Source organism: Rattus norvegicus, chromosome 17 (genome assembly GCF_036323735.1).
Source record: "Rattus norvegicus strain BN/NHsdMcwi chromosome 17, GRCr8, whole genome shotgun sequence".
NCBI lineage: Eukaryota > Metazoa > Chordata > Mammalia > Rodentia > Muridae > Rattus > Rattus norvegicus.
This window is the reverse complement of record NC_086035.1, coordinates 9,295,597-9,323,216: the sequence shown is the minus strand read 5'-3', so window position 1 is coordinate 9,323,216 and position 27,620 is coordinate 9,295,597. Positions and strand designations below refer to the sequence as shown.

Sequence of the window (27,620 nt, the reverse complement as noted above, 5' to 3'; positions counted from 1 at the left end):
GCTCGTCTCACATGCATCTATTTCCCCTAAGCTTTTCTTCACTCTTGTTTTCAGGGAAGTGGGAGTGTCCTTGGCACCAGTGTGACGTGTGTGGGAAGGAAGCAGCCTCCTTCTGTGAGATGTGCCCCAGCTCCTTTTGCAAGCAGCATCGAGAAGGGATGCTTTTCATTTCCAAGCTCGATGGGCGCCTGTCTTGTACTGAGCATGATCCCTGTGGGCCCAACCCTCTGGAACCAGGGGAGATCCGTGAGTATGTGCCTCCCACAGCGACGCTCTCTCCAAGCCCTGGCACTCAGCAGACAGAGCAGTCATCAGAGATGGGTACTCAGGGGCCCAAGAAATCTGATCAACCACCTACTGATGCCACCCAGATGCTGTCACTCTCCAAAAAAGCCGTAACAGGGACTTGTCAGAGGCCACTGCTCCCTGAGAGGCCTCCTGAGAGAACTGACTCTAGTTCCCACCTTTTAGATAGGATCAGAGACCTTGCTGGGTCAGGGACCAAATCCCAGTCCTTGGTATCCAGCCAGAGACCACAGGACAGGCCCCCTGCTAAAGAAGGACCAAGACCTCAGCCACCTGACAGAGCCTCTCCAGTGACCAGGCCAAGCTCCTCCCCTTCAGTCAGCTCCCTGCCATTGGAAAGACCTCTGAGAATGACTGAACCAAGGCTGGATAAATCCATAGGTGCTGCCAGCCCAAAGTCCCAAGCAGTGGAGAAACCTCCAGCCCCCACTGGCCTGAGACTTTCATCACCAGACAGGCTGCTAAACACCAACAGCCCTAAACCCCAGATTTCTGACAGGCCCCCAGACAAGTCCCACGCCTCCTTGACCCAGAGACTTCCACCTCCTGAGAAAGTGCTGTCCGCTGTGGTCCAGTCTCTAGTAGCTAAAGAGAAAGCACTGAGGCCTGTGGACCAGAACACCCAGGCGAAGCACAGAGCTGCTGTGGTGATGGATCTCATAGACCTAACGCCTCGCCAGAAGGAGCGGGCTGCTTCTCCTCAGGAAGTCACAGCGCAGGCTGATGAGAAGACACCAGTGCTAGAGTCAAGCTCAAGGCCGACTAGCAGAGGTCTGGGGCATGTGCCCCGAGCTGTGGAGAAAGGCGGCGTGTCAGATCCCCTCCAGCCGCCTGGGAAGTCTGCAGCTCCTTCAGAACACCCTTGGCAAGCTGTTAAGTCGCTCACCCATGCCAGATTCCTTTCTCCGCCTTCTGCCAAGGCCTTTTTATATGAATCAGCAATTCAGGCCTCAGGAAGAGCTCCTGTGGGGTCTGAGCAGACCCCCGGCCCTCCCAGCCCAGCACCAGGCCTGCTCAAACAGGTGAAGCAGCTATCTAGAGGCCTCACTGCCAAGAGTGGGCAGTCCTTCAGGTCTCTTGGGAAGATCTCAGCTTCCCTCCCCAATGAAGAAAAGAAGTTGACAACCACAGAACAGAGTCCCTGGGGCCTGGGAAAAGCCTCACCGGGGGCAGGGCTTTGGCCAATAGTGGCTGGACAAACACTAGCCCAGGCTTGCTGGTCATCTGGGGGCACACAAACTTTGGCACAAAACTGCTGGTCCCTTGGAAGAGGGCAAGACCCCAAACCAGAACAGAATGCCATCCAAGCTCTTAACCAGGCCCCTTCTAGTCGCAAATGTGCAGAGTCAGAACAGAAATAATGCAGTGAATGTCACCACCCGACAAGCTGTCCCCAGGGTACCATTTGGGGAGGGAAATCTTCGTTTCTTTTTCCTTCTTGAAAAACACACATATTCCCAACATTTCCACTGTTCTTCTCTCCTTATATCTCAACACTCAGAACTCTTGTGACATTAGCCCATGGGGACTTGTGGTTATGTGAACCGTGGACAGAAAGTTATTCGGCCCCAGTCAAGGAGACAGACAGACTTGAGTCTCTTTTACCCTAACTTTTACATATGGTCAACTTAAAATAAAAAGTCCACTCTGGAATCAAGCATGGAATTCAATTCCACCGTTCAAGTTGGAAAGTGTAGGGGCTCTCAAGGCTTTATCTCTAGCCCGACCATGTCCCATTGAGAACCCTGCAAAACCTTTAGGAAAACCTGGTGTTCAGTCACATCACTGGCAGGTTTTTGAGTACTGATATGTACAAGGACAGAGGGCTAGTCATTTTTACGTGACAGAATTACATAAGGCCTGATCCCAATGAGCCTAACTTACCTGCTTGGGTCCCCAGGTAGATTTCAAGGACCTTTGACCAGGAATCAACACAAAGTACTTGTAGGCCGTGGGTTTCCAGTTCCGTTTTCAAGTGGTTTTTTTGTATTTTTGTTTTTTTGGGTTGGGTTTTGTTTTTTTGGTTATTTGGTTTTTTGTGGCCCAGAGTGTGGTTATATAGAACATATATCTCCTGGTTGGAACATGCATGCATGTATGTGCATGTGTGTGTGCCTGCAAATCTCTTCTGTAAATGGAAGGGTGCTACATCAAGGCCGCGGTGAGCTGTTGGCTGGGGCAGCTGCTGCCGTCTTCTTATGTTGTAGTCTGAAGATTTATCCTTGGAGAAGCATCTGGTTAGAGGGAGATGTTCTCTGAGAATGTAGTGTCCCAGAAGTGGACAAGGGCAATTGGCAAGCTTACCTTTCTTTTCTACCAATAATCCTTTTACAAGAAGCTCCCACCCCCACCCCCATCCTCATTTCCTCAAACACTCAGGTGCTTTCAGATTTCAGTCTCAGCCGTGGACATAGGGAATTTCTGGCAAGCTCCGAGCAAGACACACCACCTTTAAGAAGAGTGTCAGATTCCAAGGAAGTTCTTTCCTGGTCTTGTGCCCTCCTACCTGAAGGGAGAGAATCCCTCCCACCCCCTACTTCCCTGCAAATGGCTGCACTCTGGCTTACAGAGAGCACATGCCTGGTAACTTAGCTCAGTGGCAGGCCAAAACCCTTCCCCAAGACTGGAGAGACGTGGTGTTTGGAGCAATGTCCAATCTAAGCGATGACTCCTCGTAACTGCTGATTATCTGTTACTGCTGCCCTGAGCTGGGGCCCAAGGGCTGGGAATCTGTTGGTGCTACCTTGCCCTGCCATTTCCCCAGCTCACAAACTTCCAGCAGGAAGTGCTGTTTGGCTAGTTGTACCACACCCACCTGCCCTTTGTTCTCAGATCATGTGTTTACCTGTCAGCTTTGCCAACTTAGCATCTCCTGGCCTTTCTGACTCAGTCACAACTTTCATACCTTCAACAGGAGTCTGTATTTCCCCCAGTTTCCTCCTCCCTAAGTTCCTGTTGAGGTTAGCTCCCATCTCTTCTCGAGGAAAGAACAGTGGTTATAGAGGCATTTGCGCTTTATATAAAAATTGCAAGTAGGATCTGCTTTTATTTCCCAAAGTCTGTCTCTGGAATTGAGACACTTGAACTCAGGCAGAGGGATGAGGCTGGGGCAGGGCTGTCCCGAGTTTGGGGGCCTGATCCCTGCACTTCCCTGAAACCTCAGAATCTCCTCTCTGAATACCCCTGCCTAGTTCTCTCCCCTTCATCCTCTCTTCCTACATTGTCAGAGTGAAAAAGCTCTTTGTGAAAAGGAAGAGAAAAAACATCTTATTTTCTTTTTTAAAAATTTTAGACCATGAAGAAAATATTTTTAAAGAAATTCACCCAGGACATTAAAGTTCACTATATTACATATTTATCATGTGTGAGAATGTAAGTATATAACTGCAGCTAGTAGCCCCTCCCTCCTTCCGTTCCTCATTTCTTAGGCTGTGTGAGTAGGTTTGCTCGGTGCCAGTCCTGTGCCCTTTGCTCTCCTGTCATCAGTAGTTGTGATCAGAAAAAGATATCTGCACTGCACTGTCTCCTTTCACTATGTTGTGTGTTCGATTACAGTAGCTCTGTTTCATGAAATAAACTGTGAAATGGGGGGTGGGGGGTGCAGGCTATGTAAAAATTTTAAGTGGAGAAGTTTAACCTTCACATGGCTTCTCTACACTAGGTTGAGTAACTGATTGGCTTGACTGCTGTCTAGAAGTGACTCCCAGGACATGAGGGAGCGAGGTGGGGGCACAGTTGGCCACTTGTCTTTTGTTTTGAGATTTCCATTCACCACCATTTGTTGGAGCCTTCCCTTCCAGACCTGCTGGGAGAACGTCTTCTGAGCTGAGTGCTGGGTGTGGAGTAGAGGGAGTGGGGGTGTAGGTGAACAACAGTGGACCTCATTCAGAGCATCAGAGCACAGTGCTAGAACTGGGCATTGGTTTCTGGGCCTCAGTACCACGCGTGCTGGGATGGAGAACCCTGCAGTTCCCCTGGACTGCTTTGGCTCCTGTAATAGCCCTTCCTTCAAGGGTGCGAATTGGCAGCAGAGAAATGGGTGGTATTTTGGCATTAGCATTTAGCTTACATTTTGGGTGGCCAGAGAGTCTGCCAGTGAGACAGCTCCCAGGAAGTAGTGTCCAGGGACAAGCCAAAGGCAGAGATGTTCATAGGTAGTAACTAATCCATCTCTTGTGTAGTTGTAGGGCAGACAATATAAGGGAATCGTTCCAATTTGCATTCACATCTCAATTTTCCTCCCTGCCAGAGCCGACCACTTCAATAGGTGGTAGCCATTATTTACCACCCCAAAGTATTTTAGATATCTGCGTCCCTAAAATTACTGTCACTGCGTCAGGCCTTGTTTGTTTGTTTTTTTTAAACCAATTCTGCCTCTTTGGTACTTATGCTCTACCCCACACTACAGTCTGGGCTTGAAGTACAGCACTGAGCCTTTGTGGCTCTGCACTTCGAGTTCACTGACGCTGGAATTAAAAGGTGTTTCCCAGTATTGTTCCAGAACTAACAGGAAGAATGCCTAGGTTGTCCATCCAGGGCAATCAGGGGAGCCTTCACTTTGATGCACACACCCACCTCTCTGAGTTGAGATATTGTCCTCCTTTTGGGGTTTGCCATTGGATGAGAAGAGGCCCAATGTTCTCACCTTCTAGACCACAGGACAGGAGTGGCAGCAGGAATTTACTGCTGTTAAAATTGAACTATTCATGTTAATTATCCCAAGTCATTTAGACCTAGGTAGCTACTGTAGGAGCTTTGATTGGCTGTGACCAGTTCACTCTCAGTTGAGCTTCCTAGGTCAGTACAGAAGTTGCTATAGTGTAAATTGAAATAAAAATAATTGCTTTGTACACAAAACAATGTAATGATGGTGCTAATCTCATGGTATAAGTAAGCACTGCCAAGGGTTGAGGGAGTTGTGACTTGAGAAACCCAGGCTCCTGCTTGGGAAGAGAATGCATATAGGTTCCTTTCAGCTCTGAGAGGAGGGAAGCAGGCAGTGTCAGTCATGCCTGCCAGCCCTACCCTAGAGTGTTTCAGTACAATCCAGAGGAGGAAGAGATCCTGTGTCAAGATGATGGCCACTGAGTTGCTTAGGGCTAGTATCACCTTGACCATAGCCTTTGTCCATCCTGCCCAGGAAAGGTCAGAAAAGAACTATAGATGTGGAGTAGCCATTACCTTCTGCTTCTCTACCTCTTCCCCTCTTGCGGCAGCGTCTCAATTGCTTGTGAAGAATAAGGGCAGTGTTTAAGGACATTGGAAGAGCTTATTTTAACTAGACAACTACAACCTCAAAAGAGATGTTTCCTGATCAGTAGAAGCAAAACACATTAAACTCTTGTGGTTCTTCCCATATAGCAGCCTTCCTGTGACGTTAGAACATCAGTCTATGAGAGACCCCAGTTTTTTCTGGGAGCTTAGTGCAGCTTGACAGAGGCAGACAGGGAGCAGAGCAGAAACTGAGGTGTTGGTGTTGTTTCTAGGGTGGGCAGAGCAGGCGGTCTCCAGGTTGTGGTGCTGCCGTCTTGTATGTATGTAGGTGAGTGTGGATGTTGGGTGAGTACAGCATCTAGGAGCTCGTGGAAAAGCAGCTTTCTAGGTCTTGGCAAAGAAAACGGACTAGAAAGCTATATTTTTTAAGCGGGGAAAGGGGTTCAACGAAGGTCCATCACTGTGTTCTCTCACCCCCCAACCAATTGTCAGCTGGAAGTGAACCTAGTGAAAAAGAGGGGAATCCTGTGCTAGGAGTCCCCATAAACATGTACTGTAATTCTTTGTATATAGAAAAAAATTACTGTAAAGTAAAGTTTAACTTTACTCTTATGGCCCTTGCCCTGTGTTTTTATTGTCTCTGGGGAAATGTAGCTTAACAAGACAGAGGGTTGACTGGTTTGGGGTAAGAGCAGGAGCCAACCTGAGCACTCCAAGCCCTCCCAAGAGTGCTGTGGATTTCCTCCCAGGTGCACTGGCTGCCCTAACATTCATCCTTTCTACAGAGCTGCTGGTGTTTGTTTCCGTGGCTTCACAAGAATCCTCTACCACTCAGGGTATTTTGAGGAATTAGAGAAATGAAACCAGCCCTTTGAGTTTTGTGTTCGAAACAAAGTTTCACTGCAGTTCAGACTAACCTCAAACTAGTTTCCTGTCTCAGCTTCCCAGTGGCTTGGATGGCAGCAATGGGACCAGGCTGGTGATTCTGAAATCCTCAAAGGCAAGTTCAGGCTTAAAAGGAAAAGCAGAGGCGGAGGTGGAACATACGCCTAGTTGAGCCCACACCCTCACACCAATAACTGGAAAGGGCTGTAATACACTTCCTTTTGCTTAAACAGGAAGTACTAGTCCCTTTACATAAACACCTAGGTTTTCAGTGTTTCTGATTTTAAACAAGTTAGCTGCTGCCTTGTTTTGTGTGTATTAGTTTTCTGGATAGTGGGCATTACTATGTAGCTGTGGTGGCCTGGAACTCAGGAGCCTACCTGCCCTGCCTCCCCCTCCGCCCCTGCCTCTGCCTCCACGGTGCTAGAATTAAAGGTGTAGGCCACCGTTCCATCAAGGCCTTTCTTTTATTTTTTACAATGCTTCTCACTGGGTAGCCTGGGCTGTCCTGGAACTCTTTAGACCAGGCTGGCCTTGAATTCAGAGATCTGCCTCTCCTTCCTGAGTACTGTGAGTAAAGGTGCACCATCTTTGAGCCCTTTTTCTAAGTTAGCAACTAAACTGGATGCATAAGACCTTTCTGGGTTACAGAAATATGAGGTTCTCTTTAGTTTGAAACATTACAGGCTTTCCCTGGGAAGCTTAGGACCAAGTCACAACCCTGAGCACAGGTCTAGACATGACACAACAGGTAGAGCTGGCCAAACCAACTTGTCTTGAGGGTGCTGTACCTGAGCCTTTCATCTCTGGGCACAACTGAGGTGCTTTCCTTGGTCTTCTGAGCTTTGCAACTTCTCCATCCCAGCCTCAGCCTATCTTCACCCCCACAAAAAAAGAGAAAGTAGCTGCAAGACTCAGGGGTCTTTTTCTTGCCTAATGTTAGAACCTCTGCGATTTGCTCTACATTCACAGACATACAAGCATTTACAAAAAAGGGGTCGGTGGGATCATAAGAAAAAGCCCATTGTTTCTCGGTGGTTTCAGTGATAGTCCAGATGGGAAGTCTTCACATAAGTGAGGCCCACACGGCCCCAGGAACGACTAGGTGTTCTGACACCCAGTGCACACAGCAAGGAAATGCATCAATTTTATTTACAGTTCAGAAGCTACTTAAATAGTCTGGCCAGGACAGAAGCCTGGGATTCAAATCAGCCCTTATCCCTCCTCATGCCCACAGTCAGCCCAACACTGCCTCCGTTCCTCGGGCCAGCACAGGCAGGTGCCACCTCTGCTGCAATGGGCACCTGGAGTAGCTCAGACGCTTGACCACTCCAGCCCAGACAAGAGTTGGGTCCAGCCCCTCTGGGAGTTCATCTAATTCGACTGGGCAGATGAGTTGTGACTCAGTGGTGACAACAGCTGTAGAAGTAAGGGTTTGCCTTCTGGCTCAGATCCACGCCTTTGTCCTCTGTCAGAGAGAGAGGTGGCAGCTCAGCACTATTAGCTGGGGGATCAAGTAGGTCACCAAGAGGGCTGGGGACCATGAGGAAGTACACACCTGTCATCACCTGGAAAGCAGCCACACTGACGTAATCCTCTGCCACTTTCTGGAAGAGCTCGTCTGGCAAGCAAAGAATCAGTGAGGGCCTGAGGCCAGCAGCCCTGGGTACCCCAGTGGTCCAGCCCTCTGATCCTTTCTGCTCTACTGTCCTGTCTGTGCCTGCTGACAGGACCCAAGACAACACTCACCCACACTCTGGCCTGTCTTGCTGGATGTTTCAAAGAGCTGGGCTTTGATATCTGTAAAGAGAAGTGACTAAGTCCTCACCTGGGGAGCACACCTAAATGTAGCTAACAGTTCAGTCTCTTGAACTCCATAAGTTCAAGAAGGCTAGAAAGAAACCAAGGCTGTCATTCCCGTCCTTGAAATCCACTCAAGCAGATATCCCCCCCCCCTCAAGCTCCCATCCTCAGAGACTTAAAAACAGGTACTATCAGCGTAGTCCTGAACGTCATGGAAGTCTACACGACGGCGCCGCCTGTCTTCCTCCAGCAGATCACTCTTAGTGCCACACAGGTAGATTTGACAGCCCTGTAGCAGAAGACAAGGCTGAAATTATCTCCACAGACCAATACAGTCTCTGTCCCTAATCTTGTAGGATCTTGTCACCTACCTCTTCTAAACTGCGGAGCTCCTTAACCCAGAACTTGGCTCTCTCAAAGCTGCTGCTGTCGGTGAGGTCTTGGTAGGGGTAAGACAGGAGACACAATAAGGAACAGTGGCTTCCCGTTGATGCTGGCCTGTAACCCAACTCTTACTTGAACAGGCCAGAGTCCAACCCCTTACCATAACAGACAATTGCAGCTTTAGCACCCCGGTAATAGATTCTGCTCATGGCTTCGTAGCGCTCGGAACCTGCTGTGTCCTGAGGGGTGAAAGGAGTCGATGAGCTCCTTCACAAGACTACAAACTAGGCCCACATCTTCCAGACACCTCCCCTCCTTTTTTCTTAAGATGAGTAAATGGGTGTGCGGAAGAAAAGAACGACCTGTATGAGACTCCGGCTGACCGGTTTAAGAGGCAAGACATTAAATTTCGGGGATAGGTTTGCTCAAGACTCTGTTCTCAAGGGACTTACCCAAATACCCAGAGTCACCGTCCGATCTCCAACACACATCACCTTGGCCACAAAAGCAGCCCCGATGGTCTACAACCAGGGAAGAGATAAGAGTCGAATGCCGGTCGGCCCCCTTCCTCCCAAGCCTGCTCCGCAGGGGTGCACTCACGTTCTGATAGGGCCCCACCAAGAAGCGGTCGTGCACGTATCGTTCCACCAGGCTCGTCTTGCCCACGTATTCCTTGCCCAGCATAACCACCTTGACGTCCACGCGCTGCCCGCTCATGCTCCCGGGGCCGCCTCACCCACTTCAGGGTCTCCGCGGCCCAGGCAGAGCCCAAGCCTCAGACCCCAATCCCAAAGGCCTCGCACTTCGCAGGCTTCTGGTGCCTCGGCCCGGGGCGCTCCGTCCCTTACAGAGCCGCGGCGCGGGGACGCGGACAGCGCCCTCCACCGCGCCGCAGGGCCCTGCGCTGCTCACCCGCGCGACCGTCGCTGCGACAGAAGCTCCGCCGCGCCGGGGTTACCGACTGAAACCGGGTTCCCTATAGCTAACTCCAAACAGCACCTCTGGGACTGGACCACAAGAGGCGGGACGCCCGGTCACGTGACACGAGCGCCGGAAGTGGCCGATCCTGTGCGGCTGGCGCCGGAAGCGTCGCGCAGTCCTATAGCCTCTCATGGCGGCGGTAGGGACCTGGGCGCGGCGCCGCGGTGATTGAGCTGCGAGCCTGGCGGGCGTGCGCCTTGCCACGTGCCCTCCCCACCCCCGGGCTCTTCACCCTGATGCTGCACGGGTGCTGAGCCCGCCCGGGTCGGGACGATGGTGAAGTATTTCCTGGGCCAGAGCGTGCTCCGAAGTTCCTGGGACCAAGTGTTCGCTGCCTTCTGGCAACGGTACCCGAATCCCTATAGGTACGTGGTGGTAGGTAGAGCCAGTCGCCCTCCTCTCTCCATTTGGCTGTCCTTGAATAGTGGAGCCGTGAAAAACTAGAACAGAAAGTCCGATGTGAGCTATCTCCGGTGACTGTGGCCACAGTTATGGCACAAAGTCCTTATAGGATTAAGATCAGGCCAAGTCTGCAAGGTTGTAGATCGTGGTTTATATTAGGCTCTAGATTTCTATTTTGCGGTCGGTCCTAGGGAGACAGGAAGAGTTGAGCGGTAGGTATTTCGGGGCCTGAAATCCTGACGATGGCTTGCTCACCTGCTGGTGGCGCTCTCTAGTGGTATAATTCTTGAGATTTTGCTCGATTTGGAAAGCCACAGAATCCATGTCAGGGTGGAGGAGGGAGTTGGAATTTGCCCGGGGATAGGTTCATTGCACTCTAATTCCGAACCTGGGTACAGATCACTCTGTAAGATTGCAGGAAGCCATGACCTGGAGGCTCTAAATAGTAACCCGTAGACATTTCCTGAGAATCATCTGCATTTTAACACTTGCAGCAAACATGTCTTAACCGAAGACATAGTGCACCGGGAGGTGACCCCTGACCAGAAGCTTCTGTCCCGGAGACTCCTGACCAAGACCAACAGGATGCCACGTTGGGCAGAGCGACTGTTTCCCGCCAACGTTGCTCACTCGGTGTACATCCTGGAGGACTCGATTGTGGACCCACAGAATCAGACCATGACCACCTTCACTTGGAACATCAACCACGCCCGGCTGATGGTGAGACTTCCTTTGGTTCCTCAAAATAGTTGCCCTTCAGATTTCAGGCTGGAGAATTGTGGGAACTTCTGCGGCCAGAGGCGGGCCTCATCTGTAGAGTTCTGCCCTTAGATTGGTCTATCCTTTTTGAGTGGTTGGATTCTCCGGGACTGCCCCTCGGCTCTCAGATGGTGGGGAAAGACACCCATTTTCAAAGCTTGTTACAAGTGCTGTACACAGAGCAGTCGGTTGGTGACATACATACATACATACATACATACATACATACATACATACATACATAGGCTTTCAGGAGTTATACTGGGTGACAAAGGGAGACAGTGACTTCCATCAAGGCTTGGAGGTGTCTGGAATGTGCCTCAGTTTCTGCATGAGATTTGAGGGGATGCATCATGTTCCTTGGATCCTTCGGAAGGCTTGAAATCCCATGTTTGGGGATATTCAGAGTGTCATTTGCCTGTGTGACTAACCTTCAAGCTTCGAGATGATTCTTTCTCAGCTTCTGTAAACTTGAGAGGTGGGAATTGTGTGTTTTGCAAAAGAAAAGCTTTATAAAGATGTGCCCCTCACGGGCACAATGTGAGGAAGGCACCCTTTCCTGCCCGGCACTGTCTGAAGTCACCTCAGCTGAGAGCTCTGCTTGGTAACACAGTGGTGTGTTTGTGACTTCTCTTCACGTTCTTCAGGAGGCTCCCACACCCTTTGATAATAAAAGCTGTCATTATTGGGGGGGAGGGGACGAGAACACACACACACACACACTATCAGGAAGCTCAGAGGGGAGAAAGCAGATGAGAAACACTGTTCACCTCTATATCCAGAGGCCCCAAGCAAAGCCCTGGATCAGGGTGGAATAGCCGCTGATCCCAGGAAACTGCGTTCTACTTCAAAGGGTCAGCATTGAGGTTATAGAGGCAGAACAGCCTCTCTCCGGGCCTGAGATACAAAATGGGAAGAACTTTGTGGGGGCAGGAACTCACCCGATGTTGAGTGCAGGAATATGGTGCTAGCTTGTCTGAGCGTGCCCCTTCAGGGTGCTCAGCCTGACTTCCCTTGAAGGTGGTGGAGGAACGATGTGTTTACTGTGTGAACTCTGACAATAGCGGCTGGACCGAAATCCGTCGGGAGGCCTGGGTCTCCTCTAGCTTATTTGGTGTCTCCAGAGCTGTCCAGGTAAGAGGTTGGGGGCTGGGCTGGGCTGGGCCAGGCCGTGCTGGGCCGGGCCCTGGGTCATTGAGCAACTCTCCCATCATTCTCCTCCTTCCAGGAATTTGGTCTTGCCCGGTTCAAAAGCAATGTGACCAAGACAATGAAGGGCTTTGAATACATCCTGGCCAAGCTACAAGGTGAGAGCCCTAGACACTGTTTCAGGAATCGGGAGGACCCGCACTACCAATAGCTGGAGCGGTCCTACCTCTGCTTAACCAATGAAGCATGGGGCCAGTCTTAGTCTGAGACTCTTTATGTGTGCCCGGAAGGGCTGGAGGGTCAGGAACAGGGGGCTCCAACTATTCCTAAGAAGCCGGGCCCTTCAACAGTGACTGCCGAGGTTGATGAGGGGTTGGATGGGTCTTCTGGGCACCATCTGAAGCCAGCCCCTGTCATTGCCACAGGTGAGGCCCCTTCAAAAACACTTGTTGAGACAGCCAAGGAGGCCAAAGAGAAAGCAAAGGAGACCGCACTGGCAGCTACAGAGAAGGCCAAGGACCTGGCCAACAAGGCCGCCACCAAGCAGCAGCAGCAGCAGCTCGTATAGCCCTCTTCCTCTCCCTCCTCCCCCGTGTACTTGATTATTAAAGATGAACCTGCAGCCCTCTCTGCTGTCTGGGGTGGTGGGTCAGAGCGCTGTCCTGGTCAGCATCTGCACCACGTCCAGGTCTATCTGCTGGGCCGGTCGAGGGGTGCAGTGACTTGCCCAAGGTCACAGCAGTGCAATAGACTGTACGCTCCACGAGGGCAGGACTCCCCGTGTCCTCTGCTGGGTCCCACGTCCCCTGAACAATATTTAGCACATAACAGGCACTCAATAAACACATGATTTGACTGCCCCAGTTCTGGAGTCGGATAGCTTTGGTTTGAGTCTGGAGCTCAGGCACTCGCATCTCTGCCTCAGATCAGCACCAGGACGGCAGAGCAGCCGCCTCTCACGTGACCCTGCTTGCCAGCCACAGGTCTTACTTCCTCTTTTCCAGTTGTAGCTGCGACTTCCTTCATCTCATCGGGCAAAACCACGGACAGGAACTTATGAAAGAGGATTTTAATGAAAATACTGTGCGGTATATATGGGCAGAGGCCTGGGGCTTTGCCCAGGAACAAGAAGTTTACAGGCCTCTGGTCCCTGTGGGGAGCAGCAGAGCAGAGCCAAGCGCTACATAAAATCCCCTGGGGGTGGGGAGGGTAGCCCAGGCTCAAGCTGTGCAGCAGAGTCCAGAATCTGCTCCCACACGGTGATGGCTTTATTGTCACTTCGACACGTGGCTGTGAGCCACTGACTGGCGGGTTCAGTCCAGAGAGAGTACAGGCCACTCCGGCGGCGGGCATCATAGCCAGGTGCCAGTGCTGTGTGAGTAGCTGTGCTCCTGCCCAGCGCTGAAGCTCTGTAGGAGCTCCGTCTCAGTCCCAAACACCAGGCTTTCCACATCCACCTCCAGATCCTCTGCAAGGAGAAGCCAGTCAGGAACTCAGCAGCACATGCGACCCACCCCAGCCTCGTCCCTTCCAGGGCATACACCGCACCTTGGTCCGAGTCAAAGCGCTCAGAGGACAGGCCTGAAGAATCGAGGCTGTCAGCTCTCAGCCGGTCCCGCTCTCTCACTCCCAGCAGCCCCTGGAGCTGCTCCAACTGCTGCTGCAGGCTCTGCTGTCTGCTCCGAAGCTTCTCCTTGAGCCGCTGGGCCTGCTGCTCCTGCTCCTCCAGCTTCTGCAGAACCCACAGGGGCAGGGACCAGGGTCAGCTGCCCAGGGCTTTTGTCTACATCAGACAGGCAGCCACATAACCCCACCCAAGGCGGTTTCATGACCTCCAGAGGTTACCACCTCCTGCCCTTCAATATCTAGAGAGTTGTCTGTATGAGTATGGATGGCAGGGTGCCCCAATTTCAGATGTCCTTAGGGCCTAGTCACGTAATACAATGGAGTGGAGTATAATGTCAGTACAAACTTGGGGACTGTGGCATCCTGACAAGCAAAACTGAAGGATGTGGCCACACCTAGGTTTTCCCCCCACTGCACCCATGGCCACAGACCTCACAGTATCTGATCTCCATTTCTTTGAATAATGGAGAGCCAAGTTTTCTCACATCAAGTACTGTGAAGTGCTGCCAACTGAACTGCATCGAGATACGAGACAAAGAGACGACACCTGGAGGCGCTCGTTAGCACTTGCTGGGCTCTAGGTTTGATTCTTAACCCATACAAAGAATTTTGGCTTGTTTGTTTTAAAAAATACAAGGGGAGAATAAGCCAGAGCACTCAGGACAAGGTACAAAAGAATACATGTCCTCACCTAGACTAAGCTACAGGGCTGGGTACCATCAAGGCAGAGGGACCCTGGGAAGTTGCAGAGTCCAGCTTTGTCTCTGGTTGGCCAGGAGAGAAGCCTTTAAAGCTGCCATGAGACCGCTTAGAGCCCAGAAAAGCAAGGCTTGCATTAGGGAGAGGCTTGAGTTTCACAGGAAGCGGGAAGTGAGGCTGTGTCCCATCAGGGATCCCAGCTCGAGACGGCCTCAGCCTCCGTAGATGTGCACGCAGAGTAGAAGGCAGCTCAGGAGAAGCTGCCCAAGAAACGGCTGATGCCCAGGTGCCAGTCAACCCCTCTGGGTAGCACATTTCATCTACTTGAAAATGAGGTCGAACAATCTCCATGGGAGAAACCTAAGCCTACATGAGAACCAGGACAACTGGAAGTGACACAGGCACGTATGTGACAGCGCAGACATGTGCTGAACAGGAATGGCACTGACTGTGCCCGGCTCTTGGAAAGAGCCTGACAGGGAGGTGCATAATAAACACCGAGAAACAGGACAGGCGTTAGGACTGAATCTGCCTCTCGGTCTGCTGTCCCTTCAATCTGACTGTCGCCGTTTCCTTCCCTCAGATGGGCCCAGAAAGCAGGAAACAGTCTTTTGTGTTGCCAAGGTAGCTTCTAACACGCCCACATGGTCCGCAGAGCCGAAGCCTTGGCGTCTGCATACCCAGTCCTGTCCACCAGGGGGCCTGCAATTCCACTCAAGCAGCAGCAAGGCCAAGTTCACTTGTACTTTGCCTCCAAGCCCTCCCACCTCACCTCCCCACCCCCCGCAAGACCAGCAGAACCCAAACCAGTAAGCCCTGAAGACAGGAGGAGAGGCTAGTACCAGCCCTCTGCGATCTGCCAAATCACCTGGCTTAAAGACAGTATTTTCACCAGCCATCTACTCCCTGCTGAACCCAACAGGAAACAGACTCGTCCAAGGTCTCACAGCTAAGACTTAAGTAATATTAACCAGAACAAAAGGACCGTTCACAGCGCGCCAGAGCAGCCCCGCGTTCTGCTTTTCTTCCACTTAAGATGGGTTCGAGAACTAAAAGCACAGGGTTGCCTCGAGGCACACAGAATGGAGGCAGCTCTCCAGCCAAGCCATCCACAGCACGACGCTGTCTCACAGGCACACTGGGGACAGCAGGCAGCTCTTTACCTGGATGTGCATCCTGGCCCTGCGCAGCAGGCTCAGTGTAGTATATCGGGTATGGTCAACTCCCAAGGGCATCTGCTGCCTCAGTTGCTCTAAGCACCGCTTCAGCTGGGCTCTCCTGCAGGGGAAGGAGTCTGGAGGGCAGTTTCAGCCCCACCTCCCCAGGCAGAGGGATGGCCAGGGAGGGAAGGTCTGAGAGAGATGGTCCTTGGGACCTGGTACTGTTGGGGGCCAGGTGGGACTCACCTCCGTTTCTCCAGCTCATTGTGCACATGCCTGCAAATGCCAAGGGGGAGAGGTGAGGGGCAGCTTGTGCTGTGCAAAGCCTCAGCCTTAGGTACAGCTCCAAACTCACTACCTGTGCCAAGTAAGGCTTTCGTGGGGGTCTAGGCTCATTTAGGACACCAAACCCCAGGTAGTGGCAAAAGGAATCAAACACACACACACACACACACCGAAAGATACAGGACACTTGCCCAGGTACTTGCAGGGTCTCCCCCTGACAGCCAGGCAAGACAGGTCCCCCGGAAAGATGTGATACTTGATCAAAACAAAAACAAAAAAAAAAAACCAAGCCTGCCAGAGAAATCAGTAGGAGGGAAAACCATTTAAAAGGAACAGAATATGCAAAAGGACAGAAAAGCAGAGCAGAGGCCTGTAGGGGAGTGCGTTCGTGTGTGTGTGTGTGTGTGTGTGTGTGTGTGTGTGTGTGTGTGTGTGTGTAGAAAAGGCAGAGGGAGCAGGGTACCTGGCCCAGAAGAGCAAACAAGTGAGGAGAATTAGACGGGCCAGCTAAGGATCAGCATCCCTCCTTACACTGCCCCATCCCTGCTCACCGCCCACTGTTGAGCGCGCCAGGAGCTTGCAGGGGTGCCTTCCTCCTCCTGCATACGGTCCCGGGACTGTGGTGTGGACACAGGGACGCATAACCGTGCTCCGCCTCTGCCAGAGAGAGAACACAGCCCGTCAGCTGGAGCCCCTGGCACGGCGTAGTCAAGGAAAGGCTTTTGGCGCCAGGATCTCCCCAGTCACTCCATGCCCGGCTGCCTACGAACTCCTATGGATGTGCGGGCAGCAGCGCGCTAGCTGCCCTCGAGCCGCGCTCCATCCAAGTTGGGAGCCAAATGCAGCCCGGGCGCGGGGTCAGTCCTCACCTCTCTCGCGCCTCTCCAGGAACTCCGCTGCCTGCAGCAGGACCTGGATGTTGCTAGCCACGGGTTCCATGTCGGCGACAGCCGACGGCGAGCGGGATAGGGATGCTGGCCCTGGCAGCCGCGTTACCACTTTTGTTTCAATGTAACTGACACGGTGCCACTAGTAGAGGGCCCGCCCCGCCCCGGCCGCCCCGCCCCGGCCCCGCCTCCGCCCCGCCCCTGGGAACTGCGTCCGCCCCGCCCAACCCCGCCCAGCCAGCCTCTTCCCGCCCAGTCTGACCCGGGCTGCAGCTCGGCGCTCTGGGGACGAGCCCTCCGCCGGGCCGAGCAGCCTGGACATTGGGTGCTGCGAGCTGCCCGGCTCCCGCGACAAGCAGTCGCGCGGGTCCTTGCAGGCGCGGGCCTGGGCTGCACGTGCGCGGGGCGCGGCCACATCCTCGGGGCGGGACACGAGCCTCAGAGACTGGGTTGGCTGGCGCGCGGTCCCGCCCTCTCCCGCCGCGGGGGCCCCGCTCGGGCGGGAAAAGCCGCAGGTTTCAAATTTGAAAACCCGGACGAGGAGGGCGGGGGCGAGCGGTGAGAGATGGCGATGCGCACGCGCCTGTCTTGGGGCCAGGACGCTGGACAAGGTAGGGGCCGCCCCGCATCTGCCCCTCGTTGGTCCTCGAATGGGAATCCCTCCCGGTTCTCCCGTCATTTGCAGGGAGGTTAGTGTCGTCGGGAAAACGTCTGTTGTTAACAGCTTCCGAAGCCAGGGCATGAAACACACCATCTCGCCCTGGGTTCGCCCCGGGTTCTGGAGCTCCTCCGCGGTCGCTGCTAGGTGTGACAACTCGGGAACGTGAGACAGCCTTGCGGAGGGGTTAGAGCTAATGCCTATGTATTGCCCAGCAAGCAAACAACCATCTCATTAGGGCCATTGCAACCAGACGGCCCATGGGAAGCCCATCTAGAACAAGGCTCTCCTAGCCATCTGGTGGGTAACCAGGGGTAACCATACCTGAGTCAGGAATGGAGGGGATTTCTCAGAGTCCGCTGGACTAGAGATGGGAGGGCGCGGGTTGGGGGGTATGAAAAGATGGTCTAGGTAAGCCCAGACACGCGCCAATCAGGCCCCTTCCAAAAAGGCTCTCTTAAAAGTCATCGCCAGAGAAATCACCAACCCTTTTTTTTTTTTTCTCTCCAAGAGTTGCAGTTACTGTGTAACAGTTTGTAGACTGAAACAAAGGCACTGTAGCTATGGAGAGAAACACCGGAAGATCCGCCCAGGCACAGAACAGGGGGATGACCCCTAATGCTCACGTGACTTCGGGATGTAATTCCCCTTGGAAGAGAGAGAGGAGGAATTGACACAGGATCTCATTTGCAACAATCTCGCTTCAAACTTGCTATGTAACCAAAGATGGCGACTTCCTGATATTCCTTCCCACTCCCAAATGCCAGGATTTCAGGTGAGCACCATGTAGCCAGCGAGTACCTAATCTTGTTTCTCTAAGACAGCACACACTCAATGCAGGCACAAATCTCATCATAACAGTACCCAGGAGACTTTGGCCTCAGAGCAGGATGGAGACAAAATTGTTCTCCAAGGAAAGGTCCAGCAGAAGGAAGGCAGGGTAATGTAAGTAAGGCCGGCACTGGAGAGGAGCTGAGTGACCACACCAGTCCTAGAAACATCATCCTAGGAGCTGTAGGGAACAGCCTGGCTGAAAGGTGCCGTTAGAGGTCAGCCTGGCCCATGAATATGGGTCGGGGCCACAGGCCAGAGCAGGCAAGAGTAACACTTCCTAGGGAAAAGGTGAGGTGCGGAGACGAAGCACCCTCAAGACAGTGTTCCAGCAAGTACATGCCAGACCCAGGTCAACAGATGCTCCAGTGACCTGAAAGAGGCCCTGTCCCTGGTCCCCTGGGTCCTGTGCTGCCTGGGGACCATCCACTGGCCTGTCAGCCACAGTAATTGGAGTGGGCTGTCTTACCTTGTTGGACTCTGTCAGATGCTAATGTCCAAATGGACTTGTGCCTTGTAACCCCAAGGAAGGCAGCCTTCCACCGACCGCTACAGAGGATTCAGGATATAGCCCTGCTGTCCCTGTCCCCAGAACCCTCCAGTCCTCTTTGCAGGTGTGGGGACCGGACTCAGACACTGGACTCCCTTTCAGTCAGTTTCCCTTTGCTGCAGTAGAACGGATGCCCTGGATGGTACATCCTGTGGGGGGTCCAACACGCATTGGGTTCAAGCTGGAGCTGGGCAGTGCCCCTCCCCGCCTCACAGCACACAGATCCTGCCCTCGCCCACTCCCTGCCCATACCAGCTGTGCTCAAATGCCACACGCTCCAGGAACCCCCAGGCCTCTCTCCTCCTTTGCACTGTCTAAAAACACCAAGGGCCCTGTGCCCCCTTGAGGTCAGCTCTTCCGCCAGACTGTGGCCCAGTAGCAGGGGAACACAGGACTGAGGAAAAACATCTATGCTGGCTGGACAGGAACACCCAACTCAGAGGGCACCTGGGAATGTCACCCCAGCCTGTCAGGGTGGCACAGCCCAGTGGCGCTGTAGGAGGCTTCTGAACTGTACCTTTTTTTTTTTTTCTTTTTTTTCGGAGCTGGGGACTGAACCCAGGGCTTTGCAGTTGCTAGGCAAGCGCTCTACCACTGAGCTAAATCCCCAACCCCTGAACTGTACCTCTTTCAAGTAGACTTTTATTATTATTTTTGAGTATTTTGCCTCCTTGTGTGTCTGTGCACCATGTGTGTGCCTAGTGCCCTGGAGGCCAGAGCTAGACACACAGGTGCTTGTGAGCCACTGTGGATGCTGGACTCCCACCCTATTAGATTCTGGAAGAGCGTCCGACTCCTAACTGCGGCTTCATTGCCCTAGCCTGCGCCAGTGAGGTTTGAATACTCGTATAGATTTAAATAAACCTTTAAATCTATATAAGTACACTGTTGCTCTCTTCAGACACACCAGAAGAGGGCATCAGATCCCATTACAGATGGTTGTGAGCCACCATGTGTTTGCTGGGATTTGAACTCAGGACCTCTGGAAGAGCAGTCAGTGCTCTTAACCACTGAGCCATCTCTCCAGCCCTCCATTTGCTTCTTGACAGCCTTTCTTCCCAGTGGTGGCGTACTTTATTCCTACACGTTCTGCTTCCTAAGTCACGTCATTAGACCCAGCGTGTGTGCGCACATGCATGTGCTGGGGATTGAACCTGCGACCTCACATGTTCGTAGAAGTGAGCTGACCCACTGAGTTACCCCAGTAGCTTTACGTATCACGAATGTTCCCTGCAGCTGGGGGTGGACCTTAATGGTAGAGCACTTGCCTAGCAAGTACAGGGTCAGCAATTCCTTTGGCAAAGCAACAGCAGAGACTTTCCTATTTCATCCCACATTTACCAGCTCCTTCACCCCTTCCTGTCTCGTGTCACCGCCCCTCAGCCTTGGATTCTCTCCTTTTACCTCCATCAGATTGGCCTGCGCCTGGTTCCGTCCCTAAGCACGTGGGCCTGGGCTGTGTAAGCTGAGCGGGCCATGTCTTCATGGCAAGCCAGTGAGCATCGTTCCTCCGCGGTCCTGCCCTGTCTTCCCTCAGTGAAGGACTGTAAGTAGAAGGTGAAATAAACCCCTTCACCTTCCCCAAGTTGCTTTTTGTCAGAATGTTTTACCACAGCAACGGGAAGGCAGACTAGGATATTGCTGTTCTCTGTAGGCTTGGGGGGAAATAGGCAGGAAATGTGCAGCCTCGGTGGGCCTGACTTCCTACAGCATCAGCCACAGCATGTTAGAGGCAGAGACCCGAGATCCAAGGATGTGGATGGAGGACCAGTTCTATCCACGTTTCCTGTTTCAAACCAGAACCGATAAACAAACAAAAAACCCTACTGGATGGTCCTATTACTGTAGCTTTTAGATGTGTTTGTTTGAAGTATATGAGTGTGTGTTTATGTGTGTGTTCCTATGTGTTTATGTGTGCACCACCTGCATGTCCGGTGGCTGCAGAGGAGGTCAGAAGGGTCTAATCTCCTGAATCTAGAGTTCCACGTGGTTGTGAGCCACCAAGTGGGGACTAGGACTGAACCCAGGTCCCTTACAAGAGTGCTGTGTTCTCAGCTGTTGAGCTATCTCTCCAGCCCCCAAATCACAGTTTTCCCCATCTCCCCCGACTCCCCTCTAACCACGGATCAAGTTCAGGTGTCCCCCAAAAAGACATGCTCACGTCCTACTTCCCAACAACAGATGTTGCTGCCTTTGGGAACGGGGCCTTGTAGAATTAAAGTAAGATCCTTGTAGCATGGCCGAATATGACTGTCTTCATCAAAACAGGAAATCTGGAGACAAACACTTATGCAGGAAGATACCATGTGACCAGGGCCAGAGTCTGCAGCAGTGTGTCTTCTAGCCAAGGACCTGCAAAGACGGGAAGCTGGGAGGGAAACTTATCCTCTAGATGGAGCAGGGGGGGCAAGCGGGAGCCTCTCTGTGGGGCAGCCATGGGCTGTTGTTTGGGCAGCCAAGCCAGAAGTACACTGTTAACTGCAGTCCTAGACAAACTCAAGCAATTTTTTTTTTCTTTTCTTTTTTTCGGAGCTGGGGACCGAACCCAGGGCCTTGCGCTTCCTAGGCAAGCACTCTACCACTGAGCTAAATCCCCAACCCCAACTCAAGCAATTTCTAACACAATTATTTCACTGGTTTCCCCATTTAGTTGTGCCTTCCACAGTGAAAACAGTGTTGATCCTTGTAAAAAAGAGTGTGTAGGGGACCTGGAGAGACGGCTCAGCAGTTAAGAGTAACTCCCGGGGTTGGAGATTTAGCTCAGTGGTAGAGCGCTTGCCTAGTAAGGGCAAGGCCCTGGGTTCGGTCCCCAGCTCCTCCGGAGAAAAAAAAAAAAAAAAAAAAGTAACTCCCTTCCAAGAGGACCCAGGTTGAATTCCAAGCATCCACACAGCAGCTCACAACTGTAACTCCTGTTCCAGGGGATCCAGTCCCCTCACAGAGACAACATGCAGGCTAAACACCAATGTACATAAAATAATTAAGTTATTAAAAAAATTAAGGGGTTGGGGATTTAGCTCAGTGGTAGAGCGCTTGCCTAGGAAGCGCAAGGCCCTGGGTTCGGTCCCCAGATCCAAAGGAAAAAAAAAAAGAAAAGAAAAGAAAAGAAAAAAATTAAAAAGCAAGGTGGTGGTGGTAAAACCTTTAATCCCGGATCTCAGAGGAGGGTGTCTGTGAGCTCCAGGACAGCCAGGGCTACACTGAGAAACCGTGCCTCGAAAAGCAAAAGGTGTGTGTACACACAGGCATGAAGGTGCCACAGACACACTCGGAAGGTCAAAGGACAGCGTTTGGGGTGACATCCCTCCTCCCACATGGGAACTCCCACACACATGGGTTGGAGATTTAGCTCAGTGGTAGAGCGCTTGCCTAGTAAGGGCAAGGCCCTGGGTTCGGTCCCCAGCTCCTCCGGAAAAAAAAAAAAAAAAAAGTAACTCCCTTCCAAGAGGACCCAGGTTGAATTCCAAGCATCCACACAGCAGCTCACAACTGTAACTCATGTTTCACAACCCATGTGTGTGAAAGAGAGGAGCACGGGCACACAAGGGAAACAGGGCTCCTGAGACATTGGCTTCTTGTGCAGGAAAACATTTTGAGGAGCAACACCAACAAGACGTGGAGGTGGATGTCTAAACCGAACCGACCGCAGAAAGGGGAGAACGCAGGGCCGCTCTCAAACACCCATCCACCTTGCAGACTGCTGGCCTTAGCTTCCTTCCATTCCAAGGGGTCAGTCTTCAGTCGTCTGTGCTGTGTGGACCAGGGATGGGGTTCAGTGACTCCTTAGATGACCAGCACCCAGTTACATTTCCTGGGGTCTCTCATTGGGAGGGAACGCCACTCAAGGTCATATCTCTGGCTAAAAATTGTGCAAAAGGACCCAGAAGTGGCCATGGCCTATCCCATACACTGAAGGCCCCGGTTGAGCAAGAGGGACCTCCCGATGCCCACCACAAACCCCCCAGTCAGCCCCAGGCAACGGGACCAATCATCTTCCTGGAGAGAAAGAGTGGCAGAGGGCAGACACTGCAGACACTGGGAAAGGTTGGTGGGAAAGGTCAGTCTGTTCTACAGCTTCCTTGTAGAGACGATTTTAGAAGTTTGCTTTCTTTTAAAAACACAGAATGGGCTGGGGAGATGGCTCAGCGGTTAAGAGCACTGGCTGCTCCTCCAGAGGTCCTGAGTTCAATTCCCAGCAACCACATGGTGGCTCACAACCATCTGTAATGGGACCAGGTGCCCTCTTCTGGCCTGTAGGTGTACATGCAGATAGAGTACTCATACATTAAATAAATCTTTTTTTTTTTTTTTTGGTTCTTTTTTTTTTTTTTCGGAGCTGGGGACCGAACCCAGGGCCTTGCACTTCCTAGGCAAGCGCTCTACCACTGAGCTAAATCCCCAACCCCCAAATAAATCTTTTTTAAAAAATAAATAAAAATAAAAAACAAATATATAAGACTGTGTTTTCATTTTAACCCCAGGTGTGGGATATGGAGCTGCTTCTGACCGTCCACAGCAGTTGACTATGATTTGCCTCGTGCTCTAGCAGGAGTGTGATTTTGCCAGCTGCAGATAGTTCCTGCGATTTTGTGACCTTTGGAATCCTGGGGAGTTTTCAGAGGGTAAATACATGCCCTGATATAGGAAGAGGGTTCCTGAGACAGGACTGGTGGCTGGTCACTGATTGCTTCTGGTCATGATTTGTTAAGGAGTCGTGAACAAAGAAGAAACAGGAGAACAAGTTAGGTATCTTGAAGGCAAAGACCAAACTTGCAAGGAACTGGATGCTCCTAATCAGAAGGAAACTCTCTGTCAATGACATCGCCCCCCTTCCCCCTCTATTTTCTTCTCCCTCCTGTCTAGTGTTAGGCGGTTGAAAGGGCGGCAGAAAGAAGAACCCACAAAGTAGCAAACACCGGCTATAGTCCCCACCCTGCCGCCAGCTCTTGGGCCCTTGATCTGTGTATAGCCAAGTTTGGGCACCTGGGGGTAGGTCGTGTGGGAAGGGGAGACTTGCTCCGCTTTTTTAACTGTTTTCCTCGAGCTGTTCTAGAATGCATGCACAGCCTCAAGTAGACTGGGAGTTTTCTGGTATAGAGGGGGGAAAGTGACTCCTAGTTTGCTTTGAGGCAGGACCTGCCCGACTTTGAAGTGAAGTCGGTGGGGTGGGCTGTGTGAGAATGCCCCTAGAGGCTCATGTGTTTGAATGCTTAGGAAGGATTAGGAGGTGTGGCCTCGATGGAGGTGTAGCCTTGAAGGAGCTTTCAAAATCCCAGCCCACCCCAGGTAACTTGCTCTGCCTCATGCTTGTGGATGAAGAGGTGAGCTCTCGGGCTACTTCCCTAGTATCCTGCCTGCCTGCCGCCATGCTTCCTGTCATGAGGGTCATGGACTCTAGTCCTCCAAAACTGTAAGCCCTCCCAAAAGTCCTTTTTTATCTGGGAGACAGGGTTTCACCCTATTGTCTTGGCAGGTCTGGGGTTCACTATGTAGACTAAGTTGGCCTAGAACCTTCAGAGATCCTCAGGCTTCTGCCTTCCCAGTGCTGACCAAGGGTGTGAGCTACCTGTTGACCAGTACACTTTCTTCTGTAAGTTGCCTTGGTCATGGTGTCTTATCACAGTAGCAAGATCACGGGGAAAGGTCTGTCTCTGTAGGAAGGCCTCTTTGGTTGTGGCACCCCTGACAGACTTTGGTTGCTTGTCTGGAACCCACATGGCTGCTGGAGGTCTGTCCTTGCTCCTCCTTGGCACTTTCAAGAGTATCTGTGGGTGTCTGTCTCAAGGCATTGTCACTGTGGGTGACCTTAGAGTGCTCGTGGACTAGCAGACAGGGTCTCCCTTAGTTAGACTGTCTGGCGGATGTCCCCTCTACAGACCTGTCTGTCCCTGACAAAGTGGGGACCCTCTGTGACAGTGTTTCATATATTTACTAGGTATTTTTGTTTGTTTTTTGAGACTGACTCTCATTTTGCAACCCTGACTGGTCTGAAACTCAGAGAAGCCTTCCTGCCTGCCTCTGTCTCTGCAGGGACTACCATACCGGTCTACTTAGTGGATTCTAAAGGAAACTTTAGTTTTCCCAGCCTTGTGCCTCTAGAGCAGTGGTTCCAACCTTCCGGTGCTGGGACCCCTTAGTACAGATCCTCCTGCCAAGGTGACCCCATCCATAAAAGTATTTTTGTTGCTCCTTCATAACTGTTACCTTGATACTGTTGTGAACTATAATGTAAATATGTGTTGGTCTTAGGTGACCCCTGTAAGAGTGTCACTGAACCCACAAGGGGTCTCGACCCACAGGTTGAGATCCAGTGCTGTAGCATGAAGCTAGGGCCGGGAAACTCATGTCAGATACAGAAGCCCCAGGGCCAGGTGTAGATGGGTTTCTGCCAGTAACCGCTACAGGCAAAGGAGGACCTGCTGGGTGGGAGGGTGAAATTGGGGCTCCCTTGGGCAAACATTTGTAACTGGAGCCCCACTGTCTTCTTAATTCTTACTCTCTGGCCTCTCCAGCCTTTTCTTCACTCCTTGCCAGCTGTTTTTGCTTCTGCCCCACCCCAGGCATCCCCTCTCCTGCCCCAGCCCACCCCAGGCATCCCCTCTCCTGCCACATCCTGCCCCAGGGGTCCCTCTTTTTGCTTCACTCTAGTTTCTCTGACACAGAAAACAACCTGAGGAAAGTGTTCCCGCTCTGAGTTGAGAGCACCTGTGGTTAATCACCCACCCTGTGTGCCAGCCACCTACCAATTGCCTTTGTTATAGATTACAGATGTGAGGGGGAAGGTCAGAGGGATGGGTTAGCTTTACTCCAAAGCCAGTGAATGCTGGGTCCTAGTTCATTAAGAGCCACATGGAGCAAATACCCTAACAGGCTTGTCTTCTCTGATGGTCACCAAGGAGGAAAGACAGAACATAGGTAGCCATGCCCATGTAGGCAACAAGATTTGGATGACATTAGTATATTTTTTAAAAAGATTTATTTATGGGGTTGGGGATTTAGCTCAGTGGTAGAGCGCTTGCCTAGGAAGCGCAAGGCCCTGGGTTCGGTCCCTAGCTCCGAAAAAAAGAACCAAAAAAAAAAAAAAAAAGATTTATTTATTTACTTATTATATGTAAGTACACTGTAGCTGTCTTCAGACACACCAGAAGAGGGCATCAGATCTCATTACAGTTGGTCGTGCGCCACCATGTGGTTGCTGGGATTTGAACTCGGGACCTTTGGTAGAGCAGTCAGTGCTCCTAACCACTGAACCATCTCTCCAGCCCTAGTATATTTTTTCCCCCAAAGTTTTATCATTTTATGTGTATGGTGTTCTGCCTGCATGTACCTCTGGGCATCATGCGCCTGGTATCCAGGGAGGCCAGAGAGGGTGTTGGGTCCCTTGGAACTGGAGTCACAGATGTAGTGAGCTACCTACCACATGGGTGCTGGGAACCAAACCCTGGTGCTTTGGAAGCTCAGTCTTAAGCACCGAGCCATCTCTCAGGCCCCTCCCACTCTGTCTTGTTTTGTGTTATAAATGGGTGGTCATTGGCAGTCTCCCTAGACTGTGTTAACCACTGAGATCTCTGCCATCACCTTCTGCACATGGGCCAGGCCTAAATATAAACCAGAGAAGAAAAAAAATTGGCCTTCAGTGGGAAATATCAGACTTTGTAGCAGAGGGCAGACCAGATCTGCCTGTAGAAGGGTTTCCTGTAATTCCTGAGCGCCCCACAATTTCTGCCAAGTGTGGTCACTAAAGGAAGCGCATTCACAGCAGCCCCAGAAGCAACGGAGGGATGCACTGGATGCGGGAGAAGCCACTCACTCACTACTTGTCTTAGTTAGGGTTTCTATTGCGGTGAAGAGACACCATGGCCAAGGCAACTCATAAAAGACAACGTTTATTGGGGCTGGCTTACAGGCAGTAACATCACGGTGGGAAGCATGGCAGTATCCAGGCAGGCATGGCACTGCCTTGTTCCAAAGGCAGACAGAAGACTGGCTTCTAGCCAGCCAGGATGAGGGTCCCAAAGCCCACCCCCACAGTGACACACTTCCTCCAACAAGGCCATACCTCCTGGGCCAAGCATAAACAAACCATCACACTATTGTAAAGGCAGGAGAGCAAGGGGTTAAGTGCTAGGACTCTGGCATCAGATGTTCTAGAAGCTTGGTGTTTGCCTGGGTTCTCCCCACACAGTAGGGGTGACATCTAGTTTTACTGCCTATCCTGTCCCCAGTGCTACTTCACCACCTCAGCCACTGCCCCACCCCTAGAACCTGCCCCTGGCCTGATCACTAAGGCCAGGCAGGGCTTCTTCTCCGGAGGTTGGAGGGTATTGTTATCCTAGTGACAAAGTGTTGTACAATGGGACAAACTGCTTCCAAGATTTCTCCAGTGTCAACACTCAGCTGCCTTCTCGAACGCGGAGCAAAATCAGACCCTTAAACTCGTAAACAACAACAAAAAGCACTGATTTTTTCCTCAGGAGGCACGGACCCAGCATCCCCTGGGATGTCTTCCTTGCAGGAGATGATGGGGAAATCGCAGCCTTCTCATTAGAGGAGCTCAAAGAAAACCAGAGCATTGGGCTTTTCAACTTGTCTGCTTCTGTTTGCAGACAGGCACAAGGTTGACTTGGGGATACATGCTTCCAAGTAGTCACCCCAAGTCTAGGCAGGGAGGGTCTCTAGTGATACACAAGGAAGGCAGACACTCCTGTCAGCACCGGTTATCATGGGTGCTCACTGCCAGTCGCTTCTGACACGAAGACTCAAGGCGAAGCTTTCCCTGTTCCCCCTGGGTGAGCCTCATCTGGACAGATCTGTTCTGATTACAAGGAGCTTTGGGTCCAGCCATTTGTCAGTCTCCTACCTGGGTGGTTCCTGGTGGATCAGTTTTGCCGAGGAACGAACACGTGCTGTGTACACAGTAAATTGTCCTCTGCTGTTTGAGTCCCAGAGAAGCTGGCTTTGAAGATGGGTTTTGACTCTTCTACTTCAGAAGAATGTTTGTCTCAAAATGTCTTCCAAAGCCCCTTCCCTGATCCAGCCTG

General features: G+C 51.8%; 4 protein-coding genes and 1 long non-coding RNA gene across 29 annotated transcripts in view; 3 read left to right on the top strand and 2 right to left on the bottom strand.

Moving 5' to 3' along the window:
• The window catches only part of Nsd1 (nuclear receptor binding SET domain protein 1), a 114,444-nt gene extending 108,312 nt beyond the window's left edge, over positions 1-6,132 (top strand). For 19 of the 20 annotated variants that reach the window (XM_039095620.2, XM_006253624.5, XM_063276340.1 and 16 more), the window contains one exon: positions 55-6,132. In XM_039095620.2, coding sequence (XP_038951548.1) covers positions 55-1,667 — 1,613 coding nt within the window. In that variant the 3' untranslated portion in view covers positions 1,668-6,132. The remainder of the gene's footprint in view (positions 1-54) is intronic. The other variant, XM_006253627.5, reaches the window with a different exon arrangement.
• Positions 6,133-7,541: 1,409 nt separating this feature from the next.
• Positions 7,542-9,624, bottom strand: Rab24 (RAB24, member RAS oncogene family). The gene is made up of 8 exons (NM_001015023.2): positions 9,193-9,624; positions 9,045-9,113; positions 8,753-8,831; positions 8,580-8,647; positions 8,398-8,497; positions 8,155-8,205; positions 7,964-8,026; positions 7,542-7,873 (listed from the first exon to the last, which is right to left on the bottom strand). Exons 1-8 carry the CDS (start codon positions 9,307-9,309, stop codon positions 7,809-7,811), a joined length of 612 nt encoding a protein of 203 aa, NP_001015023.2. The 5' UTR covers positions 9,310-9,624; the 3' UTR covers positions 7,542-7,808.
• Positions 9,625-9,705: 81 nt separating this feature from the next.
• Positions 9,706-12,746, top strand: Prelid1 (PRELI domain containing 1). Its single transcript, NM_001009636.1, has 5 exons — positions 9,706-9,938; positions 10,470-10,695; positions 11,755-11,868; positions 11,963-12,041; positions 12,309-12,746. The coding sequence occupies exons 1-5, from the start codon at positions 9,847-9,849 to the stop codon at positions 12,449-12,451; spliced, it is 654 nt and encodes a 217-aa protein (NP_001009636.1). The 5' UTR covers positions 9,706-9,846; the 3' UTR covers positions 12,452-12,746.
• Positions 12,747-12,938: 192 nt separating this feature from the next.
• Positions 12,939-16,665, bottom strand: Mxd3 (Max dimerization protein 3). Its single transcript, NM_145773.2, has 6 exons — positions 16,523-16,665; positions 16,205-16,310; positions 15,615-15,644; positions 15,372-15,486; positions 13,432-13,615; positions 12,939-13,351 (listed from the first exon to the last, which is right to left on the bottom strand). Exons 1-6 carry the CDS (start codon positions 16,590-16,592, stop codon positions 13,236-13,238), a joined length of 621 nt encoding a protein of 206 aa, NP_665716.2. The 5' UTR covers positions 16,593-16,665; the 3' UTR covers positions 12,939-13,235.
• Positions 16,666-16,787: 122 nt separating this feature from the next.
• Positions 16,788-25,326, top strand: LOC134482676 (uncharacterized). Of its 6 annotated transcripts, none has more exons than XR_010059080.1 (4): positions 16,788-17,151; positions 17,710-17,973; positions 19,993-20,125; positions 23,061-25,326. It is a non-coding gene; the product is annotated as an uncharacterized LOC134482676 (long non-coding RNA). The 6 variants fall into 6 exon arrangements; XR_010059078.1 differs by lacking the exon at positions 23,061-25,326 and adding an exon at positions 22,163-23,008; XR_010059082.1 differs by lacking the exons at positions 19,993-20,125; positions 23,061-25,326 and adding an exon at positions 22,163-23,009.
• Positions 25,327-27,620: the final 2,294 nt, after the last annotated feature.